Source organism: Sciurus carolinensis, chromosome 9, assembly GCF_902686445.1.
Source record: "Sciurus carolinensis chromosome 9, mSciCar1.2, whole genome shotgun sequence".
NCBI classification, from domain to species: domain Eukaryota; kingdom Metazoa; phylum Chordata; class Mammalia; order Rodentia; family Sciuridae; genus Sciurus; species Sciurus carolinensis.
Window position 1 is genome coordinate 126,589,735 of NC_062221.1, and position 25,851 is coordinate 126,615,585.

General features: G+C 33.7%; 1 protein-coding gene across 1 annotated transcript in view; it reads right to left on the reverse strand.

Annotated features, from left to right (window-relative positions):
• Positions 1 to 2,308: 2,308 nt before the first annotated feature.
• The window catches only part of Ltn1 (listerin E3 ubiquitin protein ligase 1), a 50,365-nt gene continuing 26,822 nt past the window's right edge, over positions 2,309 to 25,851 (reverse strand). Inside the window, exons 17-30 of the mRNA XM_047564477.1 lie at positions 24,614 to 24,773; positions 23,412 to 23,516; positions 20,867 to 21,009; positions 19,067 to 19,202; positions 18,722 to 18,866; positions 16,800 to 17,013; positions 16,107 to 16,344; positions 15,279 to 15,353; positions 12,574 to 12,760; positions 8,669 to 8,840; positions 7,584 to 7,804; positions 6,935 to 7,129; positions 5,594 to 5,761; positions 2,309 to 4,718 (exon numbers count right to left, since the gene is read on the reverse strand). Coding sequence (XP_047420433.1) covers positions 4,656 to 4,718; positions 5,594 to 5,761; positions 6,935 to 7,129; positions 7,584 to 7,804; positions 8,669 to 8,840; positions 12,574 to 12,760; positions 15,279 to 15,353; positions 16,107 to 16,344; positions 16,800 to 17,013; positions 18,722 to 18,866; positions 19,067 to 19,202; positions 20,867 to 21,009; positions 23,412 to 23,516; positions 24,614 to 24,773 — 2,222 coding nt within the window. The 3' untranslated portion in view covers positions 2,309 to 4,655. The remainder of the gene's footprint in view (positions 4,719 to 5,593; positions 5,762 to 6,934; positions 7,130 to 7,583; positions 7,805 to 8,668; positions 8,841 to 12,573; positions 12,761 to 15,278; positions 15,354 to 16,106; positions 16,345 to 16,799; positions 17,014 to 18,721; positions 18,867 to 19,066; positions 19,203 to 20,866; positions 21,010 to 23,411; positions 23,517 to 24,613; positions 24,774 to 25,851) is intronic.

Sequence of the window (25,851 nt, forward strand, 5' to 3'; positions counted from 1 at the left end):
AAAAGATGAAAAACTACTTCTTTTTGCAGATGACATGCTCTGCTAAGTAGAAAAAGTAAGGACCCCATTAGGATAAAAAAAAGAGAGAGAGAGAGAGAGAGAGAGAGAGAGAACATATTAGAATTAACAAAGGTGGTTCCAGGGTATAAGATCAATATGCAAAAATAATTCTAATAGTGGCATAAAAAGGATAATATTATCAATTTCTCCTTCCCATCTATAGGAATAACCCTCTGAAATCAAAGAACTTTCTTACCCTTAAGTGATAAAGGAGAAACCCATGATTATGGTTCTACAGTTGGAGAAGTGTACATGCCCAGAAGTCAGTTTGAACAATTCTTTCCCAAATTCTCACAGATATTGCTTGTTAGCGGGTTTAAACAGTGAAAACAATGCTAACTGGTTATGTAACAATTACACCAAACTCTTTTAGAAGCCAGTTCTTTACCAGAAGCCAAATATGCTCAAGTGTCCAAATCTGTGGTTCCCTATTGGGTATGTCAAATTGAGAATAACTGATGTAGGTTTGTTTCTGAAATTTTATGACTCTGGAGTGCCATGGAGACAAACTGGTTTCTTAACCTATTCAAGTACCCCAGTAAATCTGGATACCAAACAAAAATTATCCGATGCATTGGTGCTGCTTAAAGAAATTCTTGTTGTTCTTAAAAAGAAATCCACAATGAAAAAAGGCATTATCAAAGCTACTGAAAATAGAAGACTCCCACAATAAACATCCTGTTCTAGCAAGTCCTTTTGCAAGGAACGTTTATAGAAAGAGAAGGGAAGGGGAGGGGGATGAAATAGGTTGTAGGACCCTTGAGGATAGTGTCTAGCAAAGCCAGAAAAGCCACCTGGGCATACTAGAAAAACTCAAGTTAGACATTTGTCCAGTTCTTCCCCAACACAATCTATTCTAGTAAGAACTGATTGATCATGATATTAAACCAATAGAAGAGTCGAGGTTTTTAGATAGCAGAAGATATGGCTTACCCAAAGAAGTCAGGAAGCACTGAAAAAGAAAAAGACTGAAGAACTACTCACAATTAATTATAAAGCTATTTTTAAAAGAAAAAACTGTAGAATCAGTAGACAGATGAATAGATCAAGGGAACAGAATAAAACCCAGAAACCAATCCACACACATAAGAAGAAATAGTAATGTAAAACAGGAGGCACTACACAGTCAGTGGGAAATGAGTCTACTATTTATATTTAATAAATGATGCTATCAGAAAAATCTATCAGTATGGTGGGATGGAGCTGCAGCTCAGTGGCAGAATGCTTGCCTAGCAGGTATGATGCATTGGGTTCAAGCCCCAGTACCGCAAAAAAATAATATAAAGAACTACTATCAATATGGAGTAAGAATTCTACCTAACAATAGTAAAATACACACACACACACACACACACATATAGGTAGGTAGATGGATAAATAGATGATAGATTGATTAATTACTGGTTAATTATGCACATTTTGAAATTTAAAACTTTTAAGACAAAATATAATCAAATTTTCTTTCTTCATTTTTTAATCTTGGGGGGAAGAACAAATTTTTTAAAACCTAACATAAAAAAAGGTTTGATCATAAAGGAAAAGGATGATTAATTTGATTAAACTAACTGAAAAATTCTGTAAAATTAAAGACAGTCACAAGACCATGTTAAAGACAAGCCACATACTAGAAGTTCTATAACAGGTAAAGCATTATGATCAGTAAGACCACAAGTAATGCAGTAGAAAAACAGGCATAGATTATGGACAACATATTTGTAAAACAATGACCAATAAACATTAATGAAACCGTTTCTTGGTAGACAGGAAAATAAGAGCCCCGTATCTCACAATCCTCCAACTAGAAAACTTAAAAATTCCGGTAAGACTAATAAGTGTTAGTGACAAGGTAGAAAAAAACTGAATTCTCTCACCCTGCTGCTGGGTGTGCAAACTTGCACACCACTTTGGAGAGCAATGACAACATCTAAAGTCAGAGTATACATATCCTGCTACCCGAAATTCCATCTTTAGGCATACATCCAGAATACCTACCACATTTAAATGAGAATGTACACTTGCAGCACCGTTCAAAATGGCAAAAAATAACTAAAATAACCATCAACGGGATGACTGGTAGATAAATACAATACTAAACAACAATTATAGTAAGTAAAACAAATTACAAAAGATTACATACAGTAGGATATGATGACTAATTTTTTTAAAAACTACATATTATTTGTGGATACAAACATGTGGTCAAGTATAAAATCTTAAATAGAAAGGGGTCATACCAACTTCAGAATAGGAGGCTAGCTCTGGGGAGGGAAAGAGGAAAATGGCGCCGGGAGGAGTACAAAAGAGTAACATTTTATTTCTTTAAAAATCAGAGGCAAATATGGCAAAATAGTAGGTGAAGAGTACAAGGGCATTTATATTATTATTTTTCTGTATATCTGAAATATTTTGTAATTAAAAAGAATTTTAATGGGCACATATGGTATAACAATCAAATAACATTAATTATTCACACCACAAAAATGTATCAATAACATATTATGTAAGCCATAAAACATATGTACATACATTAGAGCATGAGATAAATAAGAAAAATAAATTTTAAAATCTGCCATTTATTTGGGGTTTTTAAATTAATGATTTTATAAAGGGCTCTGAATCTCATGCAATTTTAAAAATGTCCTTATGCTAATATTTTAAGGGCTGCTATTCTTTTTTAGGATTGTGAAAACTATTATAAATAAAATATTAATGTGGTATTCTAAATTTCAGTATTATTTTGTAAAGTTTTTTCTTTAAACAGTAACAAGATTTACGATTATACTTACAAGTCTTAAGGGCACATATTAAGAGTCCTAAATATGAAGAGTAGTTATTTAATTATAACTACTTAATTACAGTGTTTCAACAACAAGCTATTGCCCTAATACTTCTGTAGAAAAACAATGCTGTATTTTCCCCCACTACTTGGGGTTGAGTGAGAAGCCAAGAAATACCAATACTGGAGAGGTTATAAACAAAGTTTTATTATAAAACCATTTTTAAAGGAAACGTGTGTAACTTTCACAGGAGAGTAACACAATCCTTTGGGATTACTATGTCAAAGACAGACATAGAAAGAGAATATTTTAAGAAAGGGGTTAAGAAGAGGTAGTAGAATTTTGCTATCTGTACTGCATTTACTGACTCTGAGTCTCAAGGCTAGAAAATAATATTACAAAGAAAAATTTCAGAGACAAAAACTGGGTAGGACACTGTTGTCTACAAATAAAACTCCAAGAGATCTGTAATTCACACATTGTATTTCACTCTCAACTATAATCCTCTGATCACATTCATACTATTTCAATAATAGTCATTTTACCCAGTTGATGGTAAGCAATAATTTTATTTAACATGAGTTGCTTTTTGCCAATTAAACATTTGCAACACAGATGATTAACTGATCTCTTAAATAGCCTATCAGATATACTATTTCTTATGAAATGGAAGACTGTATGTAATAAAATTATTCTAAGTTCCAAACTTCCACACTTTTATACTTTGGGCACAATTTTTAAGAGTAATAGTGCTGTGGCAAAAGGCAAGTTTTCACCTATTCATATACTTCAGCCTATTATACTTAATTTTACTTAGTACTAAAATCCTTAATTTTCATTTCTGAAGGCTGAAAAAACTTAGCTCCCCCAAATCCCTTATTTAGTGTAACTTTGGCTAGTTAGAATAGCAAAATTTTCTTACAAAATTGAAAGCCTCCTACAACACTTTTAAATGTTGGTTTTTCCATCAATCCTAAAGTTCCAGTCATATGTATTTCTTCCCTCTCAATAGAGGGATAACTAACATTTTGCTTCACAAATGAAATAATCAATTTCTCTCTAATTCCCACCCTTTGAAGATGCACTCAAAATGAGTAATAAAATCACTGACAAATTTACCATTCAAATTTCACTTAATACATGAAAATAATTCTTCCACAAGCAAAAGGTCAGTGTCATGAATTTAATTTTCTGAATTTCATAACCCTTGATAAATGGAGGCACCTTGAAGTTCAATTTACATTCTTTAATATAGGATTTCATAGCATGCTTTAAATAGCTTAAGATAAGCCATATTAATAGCTTATTGTCATTTTTATCATTAAAATAATCTAAAAAATCAGAATACTAATTTTGCTGTCATAACTAATAAATAAATCATAAAACATCTGTAGATGTAAATCAACTCTCTCAATTCATTTTGGCTCACACTTGGACTGTTCTAGAACACAGACCAACAAACTGAATGGGTTTATAACTTACAGTTGTACAATGTTTTCACAAATTTTAATTCTATAATTTAGGGTTTTTCATATTCATTTTTAAATATACAAAGAGATTAAACCATTAATATAAATATTTTCTTTCAAATATGTAATATTCTTTTGTAAAAGAAAAAGTTTCCAAACATTTACAAAGCAATCTAAAGATAGGTAAACCTGATTTTAAGATCATCACATTAACCAAACTAATTTTCCAGAGAAGGTCCTATTTAAAAGTAATGCTGACTGGCTTCCTCACATCAACACTTTAAGATGGATCCAAATCCAATGCCTTTGCTTAATTTACTTCAGGGATCACGTCCAGTGAAAAAAAATCTCAGAAAAATGTCTCACGACAGAGTGGACAGGTGGATTTGTTGCTAGATGTAAACCATTTGTACTGAAAAAGAAAAGGTTTTAAATGTTAGAAGAATTTTTTAAAGTTATCATCTCATAAAAATACATCAAAATAACCTTCAAAGAATAAAGCAAAAGGGAGAATATTAACACTTTTCTCTCCCCACATCTGAACACAAAATCAACACAGTTGAATATTACTTCCAACTGTATATGACTTCCAAAGATTACACTAGATTCTTTCTTCCTAAGCTCATGCTCAAAAACTATGAAAACATAAGGATGACCTGTGAAGCAAGTAAACACAGGGAATTGCCTTTCAATATGATGTTTAAAACTGTAAAGGGCTCTGATGCCAGAGGGCCCCAGCTCAAATCTTGTTGCTTTTCTCATGGTCTAGATCTCACTAGATTATCCATTTCTTGAATGCTGAGAACTCTATTAGAGACATCCACTTACAGAAGAAAGAACAATAGAGTAGAGGAAGGGGATTGAGGTGGGGAGTGGGGTAAGGGCATGGGGAAGTACCAGGAAATAAAATCTACCAAATTATGCTGTGTCTATGTATGAATATACCACAATCAATCTTGCTTATATATATGATTATTATGCACTAATCTAAATAACAGAAAAGAGATCAGTAGAGTAGAGCAAGCAGATCAGGGGGAGGGAAAAAAGAAGGAAACGGAAGGTACTGGGGAATTAGGCTGGTCTAATCATGTTATGTGCAAGTATAAATATGGCATAATAATTCCCAGTATTATGTATGAATATAATGTACCAATAAAAAAAGAAATATTCATTTATTAAAGTACTTGGATACTACCAATCTCTATAAATTACTAATTGTTTTCTTTCCCAAAGTTAATCATCAAGAATATACAAAATATAAGAAAGTTAATTTTGCCTCAGACTTACCAAACAGGCTGAATGGAACTTTTTCTTGCATGTTCTACAAGCTTTTTTGGGAAGAGAATAGTTGAAACCATGAATGACTGAGAAACAGATCATGCAATCTTCAACACCCTCAAAACGTTTATCTACGTTATTTTTCCATAATGCTAAGCCTTCCATAATACTTCCATTCTGTTAACAAAGAGAAAAATAAAATAATCATTATATACTGAAGACCAGGTTATTTTTACTCTTGATTTCACAAATTCTGAAGTTGAATTTTAATTCTAGAAAAAGAATCTGCCTGACTACATTCACATCTTCTAAGTTTTATGAATGCTGGTTTTTTTTAAAATTACCTCCAAAGTTTTTAGGAACAGATATATTTTTTTCTCCATTAAAGATAAACTTCAGGGGCTGGAGTTGTGGCTCAGTGGTACAGCGCTTGCCTAGCATGTGTGAGGCACTGGGTTTGATTCTCAGCACCACATATAAATAAATGAATAAAATAAAGGTCTATCATAATCTAAAAATATTAAAAAAAAAAAAAAGATAAACTTCAGCCGGGTGCAGTGGCACACCTGTAATCCCAGCGGCTTGAGAGGCTGACGCAGAAGGATCAGGAGTTAAAGCCAGCCTCAGCAAAAGCAAGATGCTAAGCAATTCAGTGAGACCCTGTCTCTAAATGAAATACAGAATAGGGCTGGGGATGTGACTCAGTGGTCAAGTGTCTCTTAGTTCAATCCCCAGTACTCAAAAAAATAAATAAACTTCAAAGACTTCCAAACTAATACTTCAAGTCCTATGGTCTCAGTTTCTTTGATGCAACTCTTAATAATTAAATCATAAAAGACCCAAAGCTCTCCCAACTCTTAAGAAAAATGACCATATTATCTTACCTTCTCATCTGATTTGCTGCAGCTTCACAATATTGGTGAATATATTTGTTTTAAAATAATTTTTCTTTAATGCAGATTGCCTGAGATATATCACAGTGTACAAAGAGAACTGGAGGAGACTTACAATTTGTTTAAAGTTCAAAGGTCTTTCAGAGTACTGGGATTTCTCTAACCAAAGAAGAGTTGAAATGTAAAAGTAGCTCAGAAAGAAACAGATTCTCAATTTCCATTTCCTTAATACCATGTATTGTCTACATGTTCTATATTGACAATGAAATAAAGTCAATCCCCCTCAAACATCAGAAAATAAACTACAGCAGAGATGGCACATTTAGGCACATATCTCTTTATTCAAGAATGTTTTGACTATTTCCATCTTAAGCAGAAGAAATAACATTTTGTGTTCAATTACCCTTTGAAAGACATAATCTCTCCAGTTTGGGAAGCCAAGTGAGCAAATCCTTACCTGATGGGTGAGGTAAGTGCTTAGCTGCAGCATCCAGTTCCGCCACTGCTGAACAGCCACTCCAACTCTTTTCCCACTTTCCACTGTTATTGAACCCAATGGATAATTTGAAGGCAGTTGTATTATAAGTTCAATGACTATGTCCTCGATAGTGTAAGTAGCCATTACTTCTCGAGTAGTAGCTCGAGCTTTAACCTACAACACACAAAAGGTCATATTTTTGCCAAATTCCTTTCTTCCATTCAAAACACATTTTACTAGGTTGACTCTTAGCAGTTAATATCTTCATGGGAGGAAAAACCAGATAAACATTCATTTATCTGACACAAGTTATTTAATAACTGTAATTAGTTAGCATGTTTCACAGTGATTTTCTGACACAATTTGTGTTAAAAGAAAATATGCTATTCATAAAAGTACATACTATTATATTAGGTGTGTCATAATAGTTAAATCAATTTTAATAGCAAATGATGCTCTTAGTATTAAATATCACTTCTATGTCTACTATCTTTCTCAACACATAACAATCAGAAAATAAGGTAGACAGATTTCTGTAAAATTATGAGTCAAGAGATACAACTCTGTGATATTTACAATGACAGATATAACCAATTTGTAAACTTTACTACAAAAAGATGATACTAACCGTCATGCCATTAAATAGCTGTGTACTTGTTTGCACAGAAGATATTTCTTGAAAAGAAAGAACACTGCTGACATACTTGCTTGTAAATCTATCTACAATATTAAAAACCCGCTTCTCACTGCTATTCCACCACAGCCTAACCATGGCAGGCAAATCTTTTAGTGTCATATGATAGACTGAACAAGCCAAATGTGGAATATGGTATGGAAGAGTTGTAGTTTCTGAAGAAAAAATAAAATTCTTAGTTAGTGATATACACTTACAAAAGAATTGTTGCCTTGTATTAGTATTTTCCTTAGAAAGTCATCCTTAATCAACAAGAGTGCTTACTCATAAAACAAACACACCAGAGAAACCAGAATCCTGGAGTATTAGCATCCTCCCACACTCTCAAAATGAACCACAAGAATGACAAAAGAGGTTGAGAGTGAAAATCCCATCTGACAATGAAAAATTTGCCTAGAAATAACATTGTCTCTCATATAAAAGACCACAAATAAAATGGAAACAACATATTTTTAAAAAGGAGTGAAAGTTAAAGATTCTGTCATTAATTATGAAAAGGAGTTTGGCCTCCTTTCTCTAGAGCTCAATGAGCTGCTGTGCAGAAGTCCTAGAATAATCACTTCAATATTCACAAGATGCGGTTTAGATCACTAAGTCATTTAAAAACTTCCTATTCTTAGTAAATTGTTTATAATGCTGTAGTATAGCTAAATGCCTTTATGTCTCCCATCTTAGCAATATTTGAGCTACTAGAATGAAAGATACGAATTTTACTCATCTTGTTTTCCTACCTGAAGACAACTTATTAACATAGCCACAAAATATCATCATATAACCAGTACTTGTTTATAGAGTAAAAGATAAAAACCTCAATACAGTAAGCTTTAAAAATCATTAGAATCTCTACAATCTTATACACAAGATCTTTTTGTGCTACTTAGAGAAATTCAGAAATCTTGCATTTTAACATTCTGATTTAGCAAGGACTCACATTTGATGTTATGCCCCAGATAAAAGTTTATTACGACCTAGTCTAAGCCTAGTCTCCAGGAAAAGACATAAACCTATATCTTACTGACCTCTAATACTCAGCTGGAGCTCCTCAGTAAAGAATGTTTTAGGGTCTTTATTTGAAACCTCAATAGCTGTCTCTCCGTAGGTTGGATTTTCTGGCATAAGCCTGAAGAGGTGATAGAGTAATTTATTCAAACTCTTTGTTTTCCGAAGGTACATTGAATACAGAGCCCGAAGCTGATGGAGAACAAGGAATTTGTTAATAAATCCAATTAAAGCAAGATCATCAGTAGAAAAGAACAAATCACACTATAACAAATTATAAGAACACAATAAAAAATGCATTAATTTGAATACTTAGAAGTACATGCAAGAGTCCTATATGCCATATTCTCACTTTCCAGATATGTCATATGATGTGGCCTGACTCCTTGGCTTCAGACTGGCAGAAGTTCTCATTAGCCCCTCCCTTATTATTACACATATGCTTCTAACATCTTTCTCAAATTATGTCCCTATTAATACACTCAGCTTGGCTTGGAGTCACTGAGCCAAGAAAATCTTTTCACTATTTTCCACAGTTGACTTGCTCACTGTCCTTCCAAGTCTTCCACACAATCCTTCCACACCATAGTCCTTAATCATGCAAATTCCTGAGTAAAACTCATCCCATTTTCAAGAATAACCTCATCCTATTATCAAAACTACAGCAACCTTTAAGTATAGAAAGAACAAACTAGTAGTCCAAAATGTCTTGAGGTCTCCTTAGAGTTGTTTTATCAATTAAGAAATTTCATATACAAATATGGATTTCTGGTTTCTCTTTTAAAAACAGGAAAATCTGGCACCACTGGAAGCACAATATGTATCTGTGTGATACTTGTGTTTTACAGCTCCTTCTTGTCCCTTAACAACGGTCTGCATTTTTCACATTTACTTTGTAGTTCTTTGGTATTTACATCTGTTTTAACATGATTTCTCCTAATGTATGATTATACCATACATCTCTTAGTACAAAAACACCATTTTATGAACATTATGACTACTCAAATATAGTAATCAGCTATAGGACTTGGAACTCATTCTTAAAATATGTTGATCAAAAAATGAATTAAAAAAAAGAATTAAAGTTATAGGTAAAAAAATATATATGTTGATCAAAGTACCTTTACAATGGAGAAATCTGTGGACACTACCTTTACTGAGCAATCCAGATTTAACGTCACCAATAAAAGGACACACTAACATACGCCTCCTGAACTAACACCCTGAGGACACATCACACAACTTGGGCAATAAGTACTGTTGCTAAGTATTAACCAGAATCTATCAGAAACATCCAGACATCCAAAAATCCCAAACAATAAGAAACATCCAAAAATCCAAAAATTATGTGACAGGCTACAAACAGCTCTAAAACAATGAAAGAGAAAAGTGAAAGGTATGGGTATTATAGGTTAAAGAAACTAAAGAAATATAGCAAATAAATGCAAACATGATCCTTGATTGAATCCTCCAATAGAGAAGGAAATAAAACTAAAAGATATTACTGGGCAACTAGAGAAATCTAAATATAAATTAGACTATATTCATGTATCAAAATTACATTTCTTAAGTATAATTATATTTTGCTTATGTAGAATGCTCATGCTTAAGTTATACCATGTCCTTATTCTTAGGTAATTACAAACTTACTTTTGGCAAAGCCTCTTGATATCTGCAACTTAAATCTCAAAGGAGATAAGAAAAATAATATATAGAACCAAATTATGTTGTATGCATGTATGAATATATAATAATTCTACTAATATGTATAATTATAATGTGCCAATACAATTTTTAAGTAAATATAGAGGAAATACGCAAATTTAGCAAAATGTTAAAAACTTGTGAATTTAAAAGGATATGTGATTTTTCATTCACAAATTATTTTTCCAACTTCTTTGTAAGCATAATTTCTTTTTAAAAAAACAAAAAATTCGAGGGGAAAGAGAATTTCAAGATCAATGGCTTTAAAAAAATTTTTTTTAAAAAGCATGAATGTGACCCAGACACCCCATGCTCAAAAACTTGTACATAAATGTTCAGGGCAGATTTATTCACAGTAGCCAAAAGTGTAAACAAATGTCTAGCAACAGTTGAACACATGTGATATATCCAAACAATGGAAGATCTTTCAGAGATTCAGAAGTTTACTGCAACATTGATGAATTTAGAAAATATTGTACCAAGTGAAATAAGGCAGATACAAATTATCACACTGTCATGAAACATCTAGAATAGGTGAATCCATATAGAGACAGAACATAGATTAATGATTGCTGCAAATGGGGTTTAAAAGAAAATGGGAAGTGATTGCTAACAGATATGAGTTTGGGGGATGTTAAAAATATTCTAAAATTAGTGGTAATAGTTCCACAATTTAAAAAATATAATAAAACTGCCAAACTGTAAACTTGAAATGGACAGACTTTATAGTAGTATGTGAAAGCTAAAAAACACAGTGCTTTGTTTCCAGTTCAGTATGATTTGCTTTGTTTTTTTAAAACAAAGTTAAGACAACCAATGATTTAGGACCAATTAAATTCTGTTTATTTCAGGATTTATCTAATTTTCTTTATTTACTTGATTATTCTCACTTTATCTTCACAGCTCAGTTCAAGTTTCAGGCTCAATAATAAATGTTGTTGTATAATTCCCTGCACTCCTGCCCACATCCTGACAATGAAAAGATGCCAGATGGCCATTTTCCTGATTTTTCAATATAAGATAATAAAAAAATCTTCTATGTCAAAAGTTTCAATCTGCTGCAGTCTTTTAAAGACCAACAATATTTGAAGAAACAAATGTAAAAGCTCAACAAGAAGTTCTCGAAAAACATAAGCAAATAAAACCAGTATAAAAACCAGGATAAGTCACAAACTGTGACAGGCCTGAAGAGAAATAAAACAACCAGATCAATGTTGCCTCTGTGATTTGATCTTCCCCTTAAACACACAAATGTAAAGACAAAACTGATGTACCTGTGCCACAATATGGATGTAAAAAACACTAATAATAATTTTAATAATTCTGAAAAATCACATTGGAAAGGAATACCACAATAGTTCATCACATTTTAAATATGAAGTAATAAGCTAATCTTTTTGATTGACTTGTCAAAGAAGGCACTAATTTTATTAGGCTGATTCAATTAACAGTTGAGATTTTTTTTTTTTTAAGAGGTCATTCTAAAAGAAGTCAAAGCTAGAATAGATCTTCCCAGTTTCTTCCTAGACAATATGATCTTTCTTCCTAAACATGAGACAACAGAGACATCTAGTGGTTGCTGGAATAGTCTGGGCAAAATAATTACAAAAGGATATTTTCTCCATTTAGATAGAGATAATGGTTTTACACAGGTAATGCCTCATACATCTTTCTCTGAACACTGATTTTTCTAGAAGGTAAGTTTCCATTTCCACTGATGTATCCACTTTAAAAAAGCAAGATTCCATGCCAATTTTTTTCATTATTTTTATATATATTTTTAGTTGTTGATGGACCTTTATTTTATTCATTTATTTATGTGCGGTGCTGAGAGTTGAACCTAGTGCCTCACTCAGGCTAGGCAAGCACTCTACCACTGAGCCACAACCCCAGCCCTCCATGCCAATTCTTTTGAAATCCTATGATAGCACAAAATTAAAAATTATATGGATATTGTTCCATATAATAAACAGGCTTATGACTACTATATTCAGTTAGAAAAAAAATGTATATCTGGAACAGTAAGGAAATAGTAAGTAAAGTAAACTTAATAGAATTATCTAAAGGTGATTAGATCAGATTAGATTAAAATAGAAAGCATGTCCCCTTTTGTTTGAGAGAAGGTGGTGTTTAGAATAGTAATAGAGAAACACTACGACAGACTGTCAAAAGTTGTCATCTGGGTTTGATCACCAGCATGAAAGAAAAAAAAGTTATTTACCTGAGATGAAGCAGCTTTGAAGAAAGTAAGTATTAATTTCCAAGTGAGGAGGTACCCCAGGACATAACAGAAGTCTTCACTTAGTGGCTTAATAGTAACTATCTGTCCAACAGGAACACAACCCAGAACGTTTTCCAGCAAGTCTTCTTGAGTACTGAGAAGAGACATCAATACTGCTGGTGGTGACCTAAGAATCAATATTTAAACAGCAACATTTTCTTCAAAACTTAACATACTGACAGTATTTATAAACTTCAAGCACTTTTTTAAAATCTCTATTTTCTAAAACCCTTTTAAAATGTTCCCCTTTACCAGAGTGTAGTGGTGCATGGCTGTAATGCCAGCCACTCAAGAGGCTGAGGCAGGAAGATCATGAGTTCAAAATCAGCCTCAGCAAAAGCAAGGTGCTAAGCAACTCAGTGAGACCCTGTCTAAATAAAATACAGACTAGGGCTGGGGATGTGACTCAGTAGTTGAGTGCCACTGAATTCACTCCCCAGTACCAAAAAAAAAAAAAAAGAAAAATTTTGTTTCCCCTTTATACATCCAATTTTAACTCCTAATTATTTTACATAATGATAAATGTGAAATCTAAAAGACATGCTGTAAAAATATGTACCCTAGATGTTACCACTTTAAGACACTTGGAAAACATCTATTTCAACTTTCTGCTTTATAGATAAAAGTCACACAGTCAGGGAAGTCAAATGATTAGTACAAAAGCTAGTCGGGAGAACTGTTAAGTCTTCCAAGTCTTACCAAATCCTTTATCATCCTATAAAGGGCAGAGAGAGGATTAAGACTGAATTTTGTCACTACATCTTACTTTGTATTTTGCTGCATACTGTCTACTTAGCAGTATAAGCAATGTCTGACCATCACAATTTATCAAAGAATAAAGAGGAAATAATTATGTGCTTTTTAAATCATATGACTGTCTCTTCTCAAGAAATTTAATATTCACATTAATTCACAACAATGTAAGTTGACTTTCTCCTTTCCTGAACTACTGAACTCATAAACATTTTCAGGAGAATTTAAGAGATTCTCAAAAGTGAACTATTTATTTTTATTTACATCTTTTTTGGGGTGGGGAGCAGGGCCTTGCACATATGAGGCAAGTGCTCTGCCACTGAGCTACACTACCAGTCCTTTCTATTTTACTTTGAGACAGGATCTTGCTAAATTGCTCATCTCAAACTTAAAATCTTCTTGCCTCTCTAGAGTAACTGGATTACCAGCCATATGGCCTCATCCCCAATTTTCTCCTTTTGCCTCCATGATCTTTCTTCACTGTGACTTCCTTCTTTTAGACCATTAACACAGGCTTTCTCCAAACTTCTGCCTTTATATCTTCAACATCTCTATCTTTAAGTACCAGGCCTTCTCTATTCCTTAACAGTAGTCACCACAGCTCTGAAGAAGTTTTACTTTTCACAATGTCCTCCACATGCTGCTACTGAACTTCTGTAGAGGCCTCCACCTCTGCTTGTTTCTTTCTATAATTCATGCCTCACACTCCTGCTACCATCAGTTGGTAGTATTCCAACTCCTACTAAATAATGTGTCAAACCTCAATTTAGAATGCTATTTTTGCCACATATGGTGGCACACACCTCTAATCCCAGCTACCTGGGAGGCTGAGAAAGGAAGATCACAAATTCAAGGCCAGCCTGGGCAATGTAGTGAGACTTTTGTCTCAAAATGAAAAATAAAGGGCTGAGAATGTAACTTGGTGGTAGAGTACCCCTGGGTTCAATCCCCACTTCACACACAGCCATTTTTAAGGGTATCACTTATCCTGCTCCCTTGACTGCTCTTCTCACTTAATCTTTCACCAGATTCTGCCTACTCTGTATATAGTGGGTTCATTTTTTCTTTCATTCAACAAATGATAGATAGTGGAACCATTAGGGGTGCTGTGGATAAAGTAAAGAATAAGACAAAAATTCCTGCCCTCCCAGGGCTTACACTTCAGTGAAAGAAGATACTGACAGTTTAAAAAGAAAGAAAAAAAGTGGCAAATACTCAACATTCCCCAAGGACATCCTGAACATTCATGCCTCAGTGGCTTTGCACATGCTGTTTTCTTACATTATTTCTTGTCTTGCTGAAATGTTAACCAACTTAATTTTAAATTTCTTTATTTTTCTAATTAGTTATACATGTTAACCAAGTTTAAATGTCCAGTTTAAATGTCTCTTCCTCAAGAGAAAGGCTTATCTTCCTGGTGTACAATAACTGTGTCCCATAACATGCTATCCTTCCTTCTTCTTAGCACTTGTCATACACTGGATCTTCTATTACAAGGTAGTACCATCTATATTAGATTACTGTATTCTCCCCTCAGCATTTTAAATACTTTTACAAAGTGGGTGCTCAATAGTTATTTGAACTACTACCCTTTTTCCACAGCTACTATGTGGCCAAAGAAAGTTTCACTGAACAATAGCAAAATGAAAATGTGATTTAGGAACAATTAAAAGAGAAAAACCTTTTGGGAGAATTCTACATTTCACATATATCTTATAGATAACTTTAAAATGGTCTATCCATAGAATGAATATACACTGTAAATTGAGAGCTTCTGTGTTGTTCAGTTTTATGAAGACATAAGTGAGATAGGTTATGGCAATTTAACCAAGTTATAAAAAAAAAAATAAACCAAAAAAAAAAAGGACAAAATAAAGCAAAAAACCACTTACAAGGCTGGTTCTTCTTCTTCATCTCCATATGACTTTAGATTATCTTGATCATACTGTGGTAATTCAGGCATCAATCTGAAAATAGATTATTTTAAATATTTCAAATGAGCTTGTCCATTACTATATAATATTTAAGAGCAGAAAGACTAATACTTATTTTGTAATGAGGATACCTTTTGTTTTGCTTTTGGTTCCAAGGACTGAGCCCAGCAGTGCTTAACAACTGAGCCATATCCCCAGAACTTTTTATATTTTATTTTGCAACAGGGTCTCACTAAGTTGCTTGAGTCTGACCTCAAGCTTGTGATCCTCCTGCCTCAGCTTCCCAAGTCACTGGAATAACACACATGTACCACCATGCATGGCTTGTAATGAAGATACCTTTTAGTGCATTTTTTATAAAATAACTACGTATGGTCAGAACTATTTAAATATAAATTGGGTAAGAAAAAAAATGACCAAAAAGATCACATAAACAACTTGGTATTCCTGTTACTGAAATATATAGTCAGGTCTCCTTTTTATTTTTAATTTGACTTTTTTTTTTTGGTTCTGCGGATTGAACTCAGGGGCACTCAACCACTGAGCCACATCGTAGCCCTATTTTGTATTTGATTTAGAGACAGTTTTTACTGAGTTGCTTAGCATCTCGCTTTTGCTGAAGCTGGCTTTGAACTCATGATCCTCCTGCCTCAGCCTCCCAAACTGCTGGGATTACAGGCATGCATCCCCATGCTCAGCTTAATTTGAGTTTTTTCTAATGATTGAAAGTAAAAAGTGTATGTATTCTATTTGTTAGACCACTATAATATTCACTCTATTGCTTACTTGAAGAGCATATGATAAACAGCAATTTGCACAGGCCTAGCTCTGAAAAGAAGTAATGGGGCCAATGTATTTAATAAAGTCTGGAGATGTTCTGGCAAATTTGTTTTTTGGCCAGCAACCAATCTTGCAGGAAGTTTGTGACTCAACAGCTGATCCTTTGAGATGTATGTTAATGTTTCACACATTGGCTTCAGCATTGCATTCTTAAAGGATGTTTCAGACATATCTTTGTTTTCTCCTGATAACACAAATAAAAAAAAAAAAAATACACATACCAAAAGAGTTAGTAATAGAGGTTGACTGATTCATGATCAACATCATTTAAGAAAATGAAAACTAGATATAGACATTACAGCATTCCTAACTAGAAATAAGAACTGAATACTTATTTCAGTTAATCTCAACAGTTTAATGACTTTTATTACTTTCTTTTAAAAAGCAAGCAAATATTCAATAAAGATGTTCTTCTCATGTTACCTGAATTACTATTATTTTCACATATAATGGTCTTTGGGTACCTTGACATTTTTCCATTTGTGTCTACACTGTAAAGCAGCAGCATATACAAGTTTTTTCTTCTTTTTCTTTTTTTACTATATAATACTATTTAATTCAAACATCCAAAGCTTTTGTTTTGAATTTTTCAACACATTATTTGCAATCAATTTCATTATTATTCCCTTTTTTACTTGCCTGTAACAGTCACCAAAAGAGGCAAAAGCAAACTGTGAATGCCTTGGGAAAAAAATTCTTTCCATTCACTGATTAGATTTACAGGAAGATTGCCAATGGTATCCAGAGTTGTTGAATCAAAAAAAGCACTGAGATCACAGGCCAAATCACAGCTGACACAGGCAAACAGTTGTATAAGTGGAACAGAATACAACGCCTGATTCTCATTTGTTGTCTGAAGAAAGAACAGAAATGAAATCAGTAAGCAGTCTTCTACCAGAATACTATGAACAAAGATAATAAAGAAACCCTTCTTACATTTCTCTGTATTAAAAAATAAAAAGCTGTGGCAGTATAGTCTCAAGAGAAGTTTATGTATTTTACATCACTACAACTTTTTTCAAAGTAAAATATTAGGAATTATAATCATTAATGAATGACTTATTCTGAGATGCCCTTTTTTATTTCCAATCTCTGGAAGAAAATACTATCATCTACCACTTCTCAGATACAATACATTTAATGTGCATTTCTAATCATCTCAGTAGCCCTGCTACAAGTTGCACACTAAGTTATTTTATTTTTTTTTTATTTTTTTTTATTTTTATGTTGTTTCTCTGTCTGTACATGGCATAAAGGCATACCATTTGTGTAATCATAAATTTACATACAGTAATGTTGTTTGATTCATTCTGCCATTTTTCCCTTCCCCCCCACCCCTCCCACCCCTCCCCTCCATCTATACAGTCCTTCCTTCATCCATTCCTGCCCCCCTCCCTAAACTCAACTCCAACCCCAACACTAACCCTTCCCACCCCCCATTATGTGTCATCATCCACTTATTAGTGATATCATTCTTCCTTTGGTTTTTTGAGATTGGCTTATCTCACTTAGCAGGATATTCTCCAGTTTCATTCATTTGCCTGCAAATGCCATAATTTTATCATTCTTTATGGCTGAGTAATATTCCATTGTATATATATACCACATTTTCTTTATCCATTCATCAATTGAAGGACATCTAGGTTGGTTCCACAATCTGGCTATTGTGAACTGAGCAGCTATGAACATTGATGTGGCTGTACCTCTGTAATATGCTGATTTTAAGTCCTTTGGGTATAGGCCAAGGAGTGGGATAGCTGGGTCAAATGGTGGTTCCATTCCAAGTTTTCTAAGGAATCTCCACACTGCTTTCCAGAGTAAGTTATTTTAAAATAAAGAAACTGAGACTTATATAGCTCAAGTTTAAAATCCCAAGTCACCACAGCTAATAATCAAGTAAAGCAGAGACTTGAAACATTTCAATCCTGACTAGCCATCCTGAAGCCCACAAGCAACCTCAACTTGCTTTGGGTCATAAAAAACACTAATTTCCTCTTAATTGATTTATCTTTCATTCATTACTCTGGCAATTCTGTCCCAGTATATTTAAGAAATAATCACATCCAAAAGAACCAAAGAACTTGTCATGAAAAGATAAAAAGTCTGAAAGGTCTGTGTTGGAAATATTTAATTAAAATACTAACAGAAGAGTATTTTAATATCAGCTCAAAGATCTCATCACTGAATTTTGATGACAGTCATCATCAGTCATTTTCCTAGTCTGTCTAATAGTACCTAGGGAGGATAATATCTACAAAGTATTTTAAATATTTGCAAAGGAACTAATTGCAATCACTTAAAGAATATGATGAGTAGCCAGGCACAGTAGCACAAACCTGTAGTCACTCTCGAGACTGAGGCAGGAGGATAGCAAGTTCAAGGCCAGTCTCAGCAACATAGCAAAACTCTATCTCAAATAAAAAATAAAAAGGGATAGGGATGTAGCTCAGTGGTATAGATCCCCTAGGTTCAATCCCAGTACCAAAGGTAGTAAATAATTCTGATACACAGGTAAGCACAAAGACCCAACAGAGGGAAAGATAAATATCAGGTTAATTTACCTCCAACCAAGCCAACATGGAACACATGATGAAGTCCCATTCACTCTGTGCCAAAGGAGATGAGCAATATTTCAGAAATAAGGAAAGGAACCGGATTATTTCTATATTTACACCCAGTACCTCTGGACTTGCTTCTGATAGATTACTGTGGTGAGGATAAAAACAAAACAATCAAAATGTATTAAAGAATTATATTCAATTAGAAAATACTCCATTTTAAATCATATACTTGTAAATAACTGATTTAAATACCGATCATCCTATTACTACAAAATTATAACTACAAAACACACAACCTAGGCCTACCTTGTATATAGGAAGGAAAAAGTATAAAATATCACTTACCAACTGAAAAGAAAAATATCTTCATGTTCTTTCTTCCAGGATATTATAATTTTTAATATACCATGTAATAGCTCTCCATCATCTATGCTTCTGGTTTGCAGACAAGAATTGAAAATGGCAAGATGTCCAAAACCTCCTAAATTAAAAAAATCAAAAGGAAAGTTTAAAAAATTTAAATTATATTACTACTCTAAAAAAGAAAGTCTACTCTGAAAAGCTAAAATCTTCCTTGAGAAGTACCCAAGTTAAAAACTCTTAAAAAAGGCTTATATGAAAGAGTTAACAAATGAGTATGTCAATACCACATGGCAGAGACCCTGCCTCCATAACAGCATCTAGTACAAAACAAGAAACTAGGGGGAAGGGAGACAATGAGTGATCTTGGGCTTTAAACTAACCTATGCTGTTTTTTAAACAGGAGATATTTGTACTCACCTGTACCTGTGGTTTGCATAATGAAATATCCCCCCAAAAGCTCGTGTATTGAATGTATGTCCCCCAGTGCAGTAATGTTCACAGATGAGGCTTTTAGGAATCAATGGATCATGGGGGCTCTGACCTCATCAATGGATTAGTCCATTGACGGATTCACAGCTGAATGGACTACTGAGGTGGCAGAAACTGCAGGAGCTAGAACCTAGGTGAAGGGACTAAGTCCTTGGGAACACACCTCAGGCCTCTTATGCACGTGTGTGCATGTTCATTCTCTCTCATCCCCCCACCCCACTCCTGGCTAAGAACTAAGTACATTTACTCTACCATATTCTTCCACTACAATGTTCTGCCTTGCCTCAGGTCCAAAGCAATGGAGTTAGCCAACCATGGACTAACACCTCTGAACTGTGAACCAAAATAAATCTTTCCTCCTTTAAGATTACTTTTCTTCGGTATTCAGTGACACAGAGGTGACTAACACACTTCCCAAATTTAGGGGAAAAAAAAAAAAGCAAAGTTAAATAAGGAATAGAAAATAGAACTTCTGATTCCATAATTCATATATGTATCCCCAAAGCATCTATTCTATCTGATCAGCTCTTACAGAGTCCCTAATCTATAGAATCCCTACCATGTCTCAAAATCCATCTTCTGGTGCATCCTAACACCCTCTTTCCCTAACCTTTTACCTTAAATACCAGTTGAACACAACTATCCTCACCCTTGTATGATTTTGTGTATCAGGAATGCTCTTTCCCAACTATGTCCACATGTAAAGTTATTTATCCTTCAACAGCTAGTTAAAATACTTCTCTTTGTGAAATCTCCATTGAAACCCTTAAAGCGGAGTGGAAACTCTTTCCTTTCTACCATTACCATACTATTCCATTTTTTTGCTACATCATTTATAACATGATGGAACTTTACTTATGTCTGTCTTCTCTACAATAAACTGCCATACAGGAGACTTTTTGCATTTATTAAAAAATAAAGAGTGCAGAGAGTTCAAAAAAGTTTCAAATATTGCAAAAGCCTTTACATGTTCAATCACTGGCTGAACTGGGAGAAATGAGGCATAGCTTTAAAAAGCTATAGATGGAAAAGAAATGATCATGGTTATTTTTGAGTGTAAATCTTCCCTTAAGGCCATAATATTCCTTAACTACAAAATGAAAAAAGCCACTCTTCAGGCACATTCATCCTAATGACTGCCAACTTGTTATATAAAAGAAGTATAAAATAGGAACAAAGCCTCTATAATTCAGTTTATCTCTGTGCAGCATTTGGTTGTACATATTAAGAAACACTTCTTTCATCTTAAGGAATTAATTAAAATAAGGAAATATAAATTAGCAGGCAACTAACCATCAGTACTACAAAGGTCCTCCTTAGTCCAACCCAAAAGAGCAGGTATACATTGAGCACTGAATTCTTTCTTGTCTTCTTTTGACAAAAATGGACAGAGACTTTGAATGGTATGCAAATTGCCTTCTGTTAGTGGAAAGAAACTGTTTAAAGAAAAAAATATGAATCACATTTTTTCTACATGTACAGTTATTTCATAAAATTCTCATTCAAACTATTCCAAAGAACCAATAATTCCACTATATAAATATTTGTACAGAAAAAAACAAACTATGATGAGATTAACAACTGCTGATTCTAGATGATGAAATTGTACTTCCGTTTTTTTTTTTCTTTTCCTGCTTCTCTTTTCTGCATAGTCCTAATTTTTTAAATGAACACAATTTATCCCCTATGTATGTTTTTAAAATTATACTGGCAGGCTTGGGTGTAGCTCAGTGGCATAGTACTTTGCCTAGTATGCATGAGGCCATAGGTCAATTTCTAGCACTGCAAAACAATAAAGATGTACAAACGCACACACACACACATATATGAATACACTAGCAATATGTGATTATGCTTTCTTTGAGACTACTGCAAGGTGGTAGAAACTGTAGGAAAAGGGGGTCTAGTTGGATTGGAAATATCACTGTGGGCTTGCCTTAGAAGTATATATCTTGCCCCAAGTCCCCACACTTCCTTGCTCGTTCATTCCCTCTACCTCCTGTCCACCATAAGGTAAGCAGCTTTGCCCTGCCATGTGCCACCACCAGGTTGTACTGCCTCACCACAAGACATGAAACAACGGAGCCAATCAACCAGACTGAAACTGTAAGACAAAATATCTTCCCTCCTTTAAACTGAGTTCTCTCAGGTATTTCATCAGTTACAAAAAGCTAACACACCTGTATAGATCTATTCTTTACATTCAGATTTTATCTGAATTTATTTGCACATGTAATGTAAAAGGGGGGGTCTCATTTTTTCAAATACATGTTCAATTTTCCATTTACTACTTACAATTTTTACTACTTCAATTTTCCATTTACTACTTACAATTTTTCATTTACTACTGACTTAACTCACGGATTTAAAATGCCACCTATATCAAACACTAAACAAACATATGTAAACTGGTTTCTAGACTCTACATTTCAATTCAGTGACACATTTATTTTCTAATTTCATACTGTTTTATTGCTATAATTTAATAGCACATTTTATATTTGGTAGAGTAAGTCCCTTTCACATCTTTTCCTTCAGAAACTCCCTAACATTCAAGAAGTACTTGAGTACTTCTTCCTTCAAATGTACACTATGTTTAGAACATTTTATCCAATTTTTCACATTCTTGAAGAAACTGATTTACATTGCATTGAAATTATACATTGATACTTTTCAATTTTTTCCCCATCTTCTTTTGTGATCTTTATTGAATTTTATAATTAGTTTGGAATAAATTTATTTCTAGAATAGATTCTCTTACATCATTTTAGTTCACTTATTACTCGTGAATAAGAAAGTTACTGATTTTTTATGTCCAATATGTATCCATTTCATTAGTAATTAATCCTAATAGTGCTTATTATAGTCAAAGAATTATTGACTTTATAATCAGAAAATCAATAAGAAAGCCAGTGTCAAAATGTTACCATACTATATGATTCCATTTAGATAACATTTGTTGTTAACATAATTGTAAAATAAAGAACAGAATAGTGATTGACAGGGATTAGGACAGTGGGAAGAAGGGAAATGTTTGAGGCTATATACAGGGATCCTTTTGAAGGGACTACACTGCCTTTGAGTATGGTAGTGGTCAGACAGGAAAGCTACAGAGAACACAAACATGTGCTTATACTCCTGGTTAACAGGTTATATCATTTCCTTGGTTGTGATATTGTACTTTAGTTACATAAATTGGTACCAGTGGGGAGAAACTTGATAAAGAATAGATGTATTATTATTTCTTACTCTTTGTGTCATTTTTATTCTTTCAATTACTTTTGTTCTTTATTTTTATAATGTAAGCACATCTACTTACTTCAAATGAAAAGTTCTAAAAATTTTTAGATAAGATTTCTAAAAACCAAAATTTAGTTCAAAATTCTACTGTGCCAGAGAATACATACATATCATTGAAAAATTCTTCTTGGTTAATCGCTCAATTCAAAATGTTTGTGAATTTCAGCTAATAATAAATTACAGTATTAATTTGAAGGGTGAGCTTCAATAGCATACCCAACCCCACAATCTACTTCTTAAACAAATTTATTGCATTTCTAGAACACATTATATACAATGATCCTTATTTAAGAGAAGAGAAATAAACCACTTCCATATAGTGAATAAAATGATGGACGAAGTATGTTGGGAGGATAAAAAGAAAGATTTGGGGGGGAATATAGAATATAAGTTATTTTAAAGTCTTACTTTCCATTAATTTTCTCATTTCCTAAACTTTGCTTTTCTGATTCATTGGAGATTATTCATTAATTGTAGATTGCCAAGGTAAGCAATTATAACAAATTACAAAGTGAAAAGACATTTTAAATAAGAATACCTTTCCTTTCTTTTATAATGTGGCTTTACTTCATCAGATGAAATACTTCGGGAAAGGATCAACTTAGCAATAATGAGAGACCAGAGTGTGCCATTTTCTCTGGATCTAAAAAAGGAAGAAAAAAAAATTACATTGCATTTGGGAAACATTCTTAAAAAGAGTTTTAAACATTGGCTACCTAGACTACTTTTACATACTTAAATATATCACTTTGTGAGGGCATTAACTGACCCAAAACTTCACATTCAAGCAAGTATCATTAATCACCCAAAGGACTGGGAGTTTAGATTTCAATACTCCTTTCATAAGTGTGACTAAGCCCTCATTCTATGGCAATTCCAAAGTCCCTCAAATCCCAATAGAAGTGATGAGCCTGAAGACCAGAGGCTATAGCTGAGAAAAGGATATCTCCCAAAGGACAGTTAGTCTGGGGTAGGGTGACCCTAACCCTGTCTCTAAATAAGATACAAAATAGGGCTGAGGATGTGGCTCAGTTTGAGTGCCCCTGAGTTCAAGTACTAATACCCACTGAGAAAAGTTTTGAGTGTCAAATATGTGAATTGGGGTTGGAGAGGAAGCCTGGGTCCTCTGCCACTATAAAACATGCTCAAAATATTATAGGCAACTGATAATCTCTTGAACAAAAAGTTTTTTTCAAAAAACACACCTAACTGCTATAACATCCACAACAACTGTTTTAGTTGTGTACTTTCCTCAACTTAATGTTGTGGTTACAACATGAAGACATACCTACAACGTGTAAAGACTGAATATGAAAGTAGTGGAAGGATGGATCAAACACAATAAAGTAAAATTTTCTATAGGGCTCTATTTCCTTCATAACCATCTGCTCTGAATGTACACTTAATACATAAGCCAAGACCAAAAAACTCCCCCAGAATATTAACTAATGTCCATAAAATATTTATCATGAATAGGGATTATTTCAGTCAAACCTCTGAAACATTAACAAGAAATGGGCTTGCCGCCTTAGAGAAGGCCGTTTTATACAAGTAAAATAGTCATTTAAGGGCTGGGGTTGTGGTTCAGTGGTGGAGCGCTTGCCTAGCACGTGTGAGGCACTGGAATCGATCCTCAGCACCACATAAAAATAAATTAAATAAGGTGCTGTATCCATCTACAACTAAAAATATTTTTTTTAAATAGTCATTTAAAAAATAGAAACTGAAAAGAATTCTTACCTATTAAATAACAGGTGTAGAAGGCCAGAAGTATTACCAAGCACACATAAGTTATCATATGTAATATTCATTTTTTGAAGCATTTCACAAAATCCAGTTACAAAAATAGGTGGATTGTCTAGTTCTTCACACCACTGCAGTGAATAGAGCAGTTCTGCAACTAACAGAATGAACAACACTGAATTATCAAGTGTACATGTGACCAAACTCTTGAATCATTTTCGCTTCACTACCCCATTTTCTAACACTGCAGTGCCTACTTATCTCAAAATATCTATGAGCCAGGGGTGGTGGAAACGCCTGTAATCCCAGCAACTTGGGAGGCCGAGGCAGGAGAATCATGAGTTCAAAGCCAGACTCAGCAGCGGTGAGGCTCTAAGCAACTTAGTGAAACCCTGTCTCTAAATAAAACAAAATAGGGCTGAGGATGTGGCTCAGTTTGAGTGCCCCTGAGTTCAATCCCTGGTACCCCCCCCCCAAAAAAAATCTGTGAAATGATTTTTTTTTTAATTTAAAAAAAACCTTTATTGGAAGACACACCTGAATCAGACCTTAAAAAATAAGTAGGAATTTTAAGAGGCAGAGATGAGAGAAATTATCTGAAGCAAAATGAATTGCATGAGTCAAGCTATGAAGAAAGCAACAAAAACACTTGTAAATTGAGTACATTCACTGGGTCCTAGTCCTATAAAAGGTTTCCTTACTCTCATCTGAAATTGTAACGCTTAAGCAAAGAAAAGTTCTTTTCTTTTTTATTGTAAACAAATGGGGTACAACTTGTTTCTCTGGATGTACATGAAATAGAGGCATACCATTTGTGTAATCATACATTTACATAGGGTAATGGTGTTTAATTCATTCTGTTGTTTTTTTCCTTCCCCCCTACCCCTCCTACCCCCTCTTTTCCCTCTATACAGTCCCTCCTTCCTCCATTCTTGCCTCCCTCCCACCCCCCATTATGTATCATCATCTGCTTATCAGCAAGATCATTCGCCCTTTGGTTTTTTGAGATTGGCTTATCTCACTTAGCATGATATTCTCCAATTTCATCCATTTGCTTGCAAATGCCAAAATTTTATTACTCTTTATGGCTCAGTAATATTCCATTGTGTGTGTGTGTGTGTGTATATATATAAATATATAGACATATATATATATACATATGTGTATATATATAAATATATAGACATATATATATACATATGTGTATATACATATATAAATACCACAATTTCTTT